Raw genomic sequence first — 7,314 nt, 5'->3', positions numbered from 1 at the left:
GGGGGGAGAGATGATGAAAATGTTACAGAATTGTATGTGGTGATATTTGCAGAATTTTGTGGCTATACTGAAAATCATTGAATTATACAATTAAACTGGTGAATTGTATGATACATTAATTATATTTCAATAAAACTTTTTAAAAAATGGGTTACTCTTACCTGCTCTTAAACTCCCCGTGGCAGTATTATACCAGAAAATAAAAATAAAATTTTGTTAAAATAACTCACAGCCATGAACTGGATTGGCTAAAGTCCCAGATGCTGTAACTTGTTTTATACAAATGAAATAACATTTTTATTTTGGTGGCAAACTGCTGGCATTTATTTTAAGGGCCCCACGCTTTATATACAAGCACAAACAAGTCCAAAATCTCTTTAAAAGCTAAATAACATTAACTTCAAAAATCTCTCCACCCACCAGCGTTTCATCTTCTCGGATCTTCTCGGCTGCGTACTCCCATACTTCAGATAGGAACTGACTCAGTGTGGGCATCGTTTGAATTCTTCTTTAATAATGTTCCCGGGGAGGTAGAGCTTCTAGCTCCCTGGTTTGTTAGCACTAATGTGCCCACCTGGGTGTGTTGTTTCCATCTGTATTGCTGTAGAGCCTTTTTTTGGAGTTATTGAAGGCGTGAGCGCTGGTCTGTTCCTAATTGGCATGCTGGTGGCCGTTGTTGCCTTATTCATCTGCAGGAGGAGAACGAGGTGAGTACAAAGATCCCTTTAGTGATTGGGCCCCGAACCTTAAGCATGCAACTGGAAAATGTCCTTTAGCCTGAACAGTAAGAAGAAAAAATAATTTAATTTCTCTCGGTTAAATCACCTTTGCTTCTCAAGAAAAACAAAAGTCAAACCCTAAAACCGGGACTCACTTTTGTCTGCCACTCTACACACCGTTGATGAATTCTGCCCTCTCCAAATGACTAGGGGGCTGTGTGAAGCTTTATTTGAGTGTGAAACACCTTTTGCACAGGAAAAAACAAAACAAAAAATAACGTAGTGTGTGGTTCCATCTCCTCATGAAGATAGAGATGTGTGCAAATTGTGTACCCAACCACTTTTCTGAAATATGCTGAAAAGTATGGTGACATCATCCTTTTATGGCTCATATCTGCTGTGCTAATTTAAGGAGAGGCTAAAAAGAACCAAAGCATGTGGTCCCAATGCCACACTCTCTCCTCTTGGGGAATTTCTTTTATTTGGCACACTGTGTTCTCTCTTGATGTCATGTCTTGCATCTAAGGTTTACTGGGGGTTTTTTAAGGAAAGTTTTATTGAGAGTGTGGGAAGTGATTGTGACCTGTAGCCAAAAACCAGAAGACAAATCTTCAGCTATTGCAGAGATCCATTTCTGAGTGGGAAAAGTCTATTTCTTTATGTTCTTCTTCTCTTTCCATCCTTCCCCTTCTCCCCCCCTCCCCCCAAAGAGACGGTGGCTGGGTGTCAATCTACATGAATACTGAAAAATCCATATATGCGCAAGCATGCACAGCCTTACCATAAATGGAAAGTGTGTTGAAGTCCTAATGTAATATGTCTCATAATTAGAATGTAAGTCCTCTCCCTTATGTTACAGCCATGGTCGAGAAAGGCCCTCTGCCCAGCTGAGCATCCGCCGGGATCGGCCATTGTCTGTCCACTTGAACCTGGGCCAGAAAGGGTGAGCACCACATCTTCCTTCACTCCTTTTGCTGAAAGATGAGTTGATTGTATTACGTGAGGTTTACTAATGAGGTCTTTCTTCTCTTGGCTTCCTTTCACAGTAACCGGAAAACTTCTTGGTAAGAGAGAAAACTCATTAATTACTATCGTATCTGCTTTTGAAATGGAGCTCTAACTGGTTATGGCATGTTTCCTTCAGTAATTTTCCTTTGGTTCTATTTTAATTCTAGCCCAATAAAAGTAAATCAATTTGAAGGGCACTTCATGAAGCTGCAGGCCGACTCCAACTACCTTCTGTCCAAGGAGTACGAGGTACGACTCAGATGCAGTTATGTTTTGGCACCTAGTCCTCCGCAGAAGTTTCCTCCCAAGCTTTCCCGTGGAATCACAGGCTGAGTGGGCTCAGGAGTTAGGAGGACACGTAGGATCTCAGCTGAGTGGTCTTTTATGCCCGAGTCTCTTCCCCGCACAACATACCACCTAATCTCACAGGCCATTTCACCTCCAGATTTGCGCAGCAAATCCTGAATCCGATGATATGAAAGAATGAACAAATTGCAAATGCAAACCTAAGGCTCTCAGTTACCCTGGCCATTTGCTTGACTGGGAAATAATGGGCTTTGGTGAAAAGTGCCCAGATTTGGGGTTCTGTTCCCAGCTTTGCCACCTATGTGACCTGGGGCAAGTTAGTTATCCTATCAGAGCCTTCTCTGTAAAATGGAGATGGGAACGCCTCCTGTGGAACTGCTGTGGGGACCAGAGCTAATGCCTACAGAATAGCAGGCATTCCATGAATAGTAGCTAGTGTACGTATTCTCATATTGTAATCCACCTCAGGGATTGTATGATTTCTCTTCTTCTATTTCATATTCTCTACTTGCAAATTTATTTTTGACCTCATAGGACTTAAAAGACGTGGGTCGAAATCAACCATGTGATATTGCACTCTTGCCGGAGAACAGAGGGAAAAATCGATACAACAATATATTGCCCTGTGAGTTTCGGGTTGAAGTTTGTAATACTGTCTTCCTCTAGCCATTCCTCCTTTTTTTCCAGGAATAAAATGGGCTAATGAACTACGGTATGGGTGGATTTGGGAGACCTGAGGCTCTGAATGCCTTAAAAAAGGGATGGCGTGGGTGTTATTGCCCCACCCTCCACATGGGTAACAACGAGCTTCAGTTCTGGTCCCAAGAGGCCTCTTCTGCTGTTGACATTTCACCTTGGAGGCCTCCGAGCAGTAACAGGGCCAACAGCAAAGGCCAACTTAAGTTTATCTAACGAAGTCTCCAGTTAGCAACTGTTATTAAATAATTATTACATATTTGAATCCTTATCCTATTAGCTCAGTGGTTCTCAACCTTCTGGCCCTTTAAATACAGTTCCTCGTGTTGTGACCCAACCATAAAATTATTTTCGTTGCTACTTCATAACTGTAATGTTGCTACTGTTATGAATCGTAATGTAAATATCTGATATGCAGGATGATCTTAGGCGACCCCTGTGAAAGGGTCGTTCGACCGCCAAAGGGGTCGCGACCCACAGGTTGAGAACCGCTGTATTAGCTGAAGCAACAGTTTTTCTGCATTGTATTCATTCCAGCAGTGTGAGGGAGCCGGCCACTCCTTGGGGGAATGTCGTAGTGTTACAAAGGAAAGCTCAGAGGGGACTGCAGAAGGCATTTGGTCGTTTGTGTGTTTATGAACCACCTATGCAACCTGGGGCAAGTTATCCTGTCTGAGCCTCGTCTGCAAAGCGGAAATGAGGAGTCTTCCTTGTGGGGCCCTTGTGGGATCCGCATTCCATAAACTGTAGAAAAATAAGACTCAGTGGCAAATCTGTCTCAATAAACTTCCTTCCAGATGATGCCTCTCGAGTGAAGCTGTCCAATGTCGATGACGACCCATGCTCCGACTACATCAATGCCAGCTACATCCCTGTGAGTGCACCACTAGGCTGTCGTGCCCAATAAAGCTTTGATGGTTGACCACATGGGAGATACCTCTGCTCCTAGATGCTATCACTGCTCTCAGGTTTTAGAAGGCAAGACTGTGTCTGATTGCCATAAAACACAGGGTGTCCATTTAATCACTGCGAAGGCCCAGTTATGCAATGGCTATAGTCACGAGACATTTTAATGAGCCCAGGGTGCATTCTCGTAGGTCGTTTTCTCGCTGCAGCCCTTGGCCAAGACTAGAGCTCCCGAAAGACGTTAGACTTCCCCTGCTAAGGCTGCCTAGGTAGGGAAGCTGATTCGAAGTTACTTGCATTGTTGAAAACCACAGACACAGCTCCAAGGTTATGTCAAACCCTTGGGCTCAGATTCTGGCTGTCAACTTGCTAACTTCCTGTAGCACCTACAGTGGAAGAAGCTTTGAGATCAGACAGATCCAGGTTTCAGTCCCATCTCTGCCCTTTACTGGACTCTGTAACATTGGACAAGTTATGTCACCTCCATTTTCTTTTCTAAACAATGAGGATAAATAATGTGGATCTCAAATAATTATTCTTTCACTCAGTGAGCACTACTTGCTAAGTGCTGGCTATACGTCAAATACTGAGCGATGCACAGGAATCTGGTAAGATAGAATCTGACCCTCAAAGAACTCCCAGGAGAGTTGGGGCATCAGGACATGACCAGGCCATGCCCTGAGGAACACACCTCCATTGTTATTGTTAAAATGCAGATCTGGCCCTGACCAGTATGGCTCAGTGGATAGAGCATCAGCCCGCGGACTGAAGGGTCTCAGGTTCGATCCCGGTGAAGGGCATGTACCTTGGTTGCCGGCACATCCCCAGTAGGAGGTGTGCAGGAGGCAGCTGATCGATGTTTCTCTCTCATCGATGTTTCTAACTCTCTATCCCTCTCCCTTCCTCTCTGTAAAAAATCAATAAAATGTATTTTTTTAAAAATAAATAAATAAAATAAAATGCTGATTCTGATCCAGCAGGTGGGGGCGGGACCTGGGATTCTGCATTTCTCACAAGCTGTTAGGTGAGCCCAGGCTGCTGGTCTAAGGACCACTGTCTGAGTAGCAATAGGTTTGAAGTTGCCACAGCAGGGGAACGTCACTCAGCAGACAGGAAGATAGAGGAAAGCTCAGCAGAGCAGGCAACGCGCTGAGACTTGGAGGGTAAATAAGGAATAGCCAGCTGAGGGGCAGTGTCTGGGTAGGCGAGGCGTGGGAGAGTGGCAGAGGTGACAGAATGTAGAGGCCCTGAGGAGAGGGAAGGAGAGAAAGCTTCCACGAGGTTCTGCCAGGAATTCTGTATTGCTGGGGTACAGAATGAGTGGGTGAAAATATCCTAGCTCAGAGAGTTGTGATTAAGATTAATTAAGATCTAGGAAAGTCCTGGCTCACAGCATGTTATCAGATAGGTTTTCAATAGACAGTGATTTATATTTCCTTAAGTTTCCCTTGCATGACCTCTCTTACCAACATTCCACTGTCAGTTCTCTCATTTTGCCTGATTAAAATCTGCCCCTCAGACAGACCTACACACGCGGGCGCGCGCGCACACACACACACAATGGTGGATTAAGTGTTTTCTAGATTATCACCTGAGTCCTCCCTCCATTGCCTTTTAGAATAGACCCAGCCTAATAAAAAGGAATTTGGCTCTTAACAATAGTTCAACATTCCAGCCTTTGTCCTTCCTGCTCCCAAGCCTTGACACTTGTGTTAGTATCTTTTTCTCGTCAGGGGCCTGGCCAAGACCTACATATCATTGCATCTGCAGCTCACTCTTTGTTTATGGTTCTGAAGAGGCCTATTGTTTCTGACTGTCCATATTGTAAATTCATCGCAGGGCAACAACTTCAGAAGAGAATACATCGCTACTCAGGGACCTCTTCCTGGCACGAAGGACGACTTCTGGAAAATGGCGTGGGAACAGAATGTTCACAACATTGTCATGGTGACCCAGTGTGTGGAGAAGGGCCGAGTGAGTAAACACTCTTCCTGACTTCCAGCTTTGCTTTCCGCCATCTGGAGGGAGCTCTTCCCCGCCATCCAAAGTTAACTCCTGCAAAGCTCAAGGTCGTATGAGAGAGAACACTGTTAGTGAATTACACCACCCAGTTCTGTGAGGTGAGGCCCGATTTGGATCCTGGGCCTGAACTCTCAGTCCAAGGTGTCTTCATTTGAGGACTGGGAGCACCAGAGGTGCCCTGACACAGAAGGATGAACTGGCCAGCCGTCGCTCCATCCTCCAGTGTTTGGTGAGAGGAGACGCCTTGTCAGGCTCATTGGCTCTGCCCCTACTTTCAGGAAAAAAGGAGACGTGAACTTTAGGCTGTGTCTACAGACACAAAGGAAAATAGTTAACTGGACAAATGAAGTAAACCTCTTGTAACGCACTTATACTCCTCTACTTTATATGGTTACTCGGGGGGTTGAAAGAGAGATTACCTGTAAAGTGCCCAATACCTGTAGTCAATAATATATGTTCATAATCCTCTTTCTCCTGTCTTTCTCCATGTAATTTTGAGCGTAGATAAATGTTCAGACTTTTCAAAGATCATTTGGCACATGGCACTGGGCCTAGGTTAGGACAGTGATATCAAATTGTAAACAAAACAGGGCCTGGAAGACAGAGCCTCCCTCTGCCCAGCTAGATCTTTCTTCAAAAGGAACGTTGTAAGATGGTCCTACCTGCTAGTGGAACTGAAATGCTAAGGATATTAGAGAGAAACCTCAACCATGACCCTCTGTGCCCGAAAGGTAAATGAGCCAGAGGTTGGGGTTCGCTCCTCGCGCCAGGAGTGTCTCCCCTTCCCTGGCAGCAGCAGCTGGGCTTCAGCGCTGGCCAGGAGCAGGTTAATGCAGAGCAGATGCCAAATGGCTTTAGCAGCTGATCCTGGATTCCCACTCAGGAAGACCTTTCCAGGAGGGAAAGTTCAGGTTCACGGAGGAGTCACGTTTCCGGACTCACTTTTTTTTCTGTCTGTTTTCCTCTAGGTGAAGTGTGACCATTACTGGCCAGCGGACCAGGACTCGCTGTACTACGGGGACCTCATCCTGCAGATGCTCTCAGAGTCGGTGCTGCCCGAGTGGACCATCCGGGAGTTTAGGATATGCAGTGTGAGTTGGTTTGTCTGATTTCATTTAATGACCCAGCTTGGAAAGATGAAAGGTCACCTGGGAATCGCATATCTGCTGGTTCCTCTCCTGTCCTTGCAGCCCATAGGTGTTCGTGGTTGGGCACAGCTGTCAAGCTGGAAGCTCTGCCTTATTATCCTTACCTTTCTTCTTCTTTTCCTCTCTGCTCTCACAGGAGGAACAGCTCGACACACACAGGCTCATCCGCCACTTCCACTATACGGTGTGGCCGGACCACGGAGTCCCAGAGACCACCCAGTCCCTGATCCAGTTTGTGAGGACTGTCAGGGACTACATCAACAGGACGCCCGGGGCCGGGCCCACCGTGGTGCACTGCAGGTACTCAGCCACGCGGAGCCCATGACATGACACCCGGGAGACGGGAAAAGGCAGCAGGGAGGGGATCTGGTGGGAGGAGGAGGAGTCTGGGCTCAGATGTTGTTAGCTCACTTCTCTTTCTCTCCAACCTCATTCCTTTTCACTGACTTCTCTCTCCTTTTCTGCTTTCTTCAATACCTCCTCTCTCTCACCCTCCTCTGTCTCTCACC

At 46.0% G+C, this 7,314-nt stretch overlaps 1 protein-coding gene and 1 long non-coding RNA gene across 2 annotated transcripts in view; one reads left to right on the top strand and one right to left on the bottom strand.

Annotated features, from left to right (window-relative positions):
- PTPRB (protein tyrosine phosphatase, receptor type B) overlaps positions 1-7,314 on the top strand; it is a 106,470-nt gene that overhangs the window by 83,873 nt on the left and 15,283 nt on the right. Inside the window, exons 23-31 of the mRNA XM_006768154.2 lie at positions 608-707; positions 1,579-1,662; positions 1,766-1,783; positions 1,895-1,976; positions 2,568-2,658; positions 3,527-3,603; positions 5,475-5,609; positions 6,626-6,748; positions 6,942-7,105. Of these exons, the coding sequence (XP_006768217.1) occupies positions 608-707; positions 1,579-1,662; positions 1,766-1,783; positions 1,895-1,976; positions 2,568-2,658; positions 3,527-3,603; positions 5,475-5,609; positions 6,626-6,748; positions 6,942-7,105 (874 nt within the window). The remainder of the gene's footprint in view (positions 1-607; positions 708-1,578; positions 1,663-1,765; positions 1,784-1,894; positions 1,977-2,567; positions 2,659-3,526; positions 3,604-5,474; positions 5,610-6,625; positions 6,749-6,941; positions 7,106-7,314) is intronic.
- LOC107183831 overlaps positions 1-7,314 on the bottom strand; it is a 24,690-nt gene that overhangs the window by 2,844 nt on the left and 14,532 nt on the right. The window lies entirely within an intron of this gene.

The sequence above is a fragment of the Myotis davidii genome, unplaced genomic scaffold, assembly GCF_000327345.1.
Source record: "Myotis davidii unplaced genomic scaffold, ASM32734v1 scaffold582, whole genome shotgun sequence".
In the NCBI taxonomy this organism is placed as follows: domain Eukaryota; kingdom Metazoa; phylum Chordata; class Mammalia; order Chiroptera; family Vespertilionidae; genus Myotis; species Myotis davidii.
Note: the sequence above shows the minus strand (reverse complement) of the source record. Positions and strands in the feature narration are given on the sequence as shown.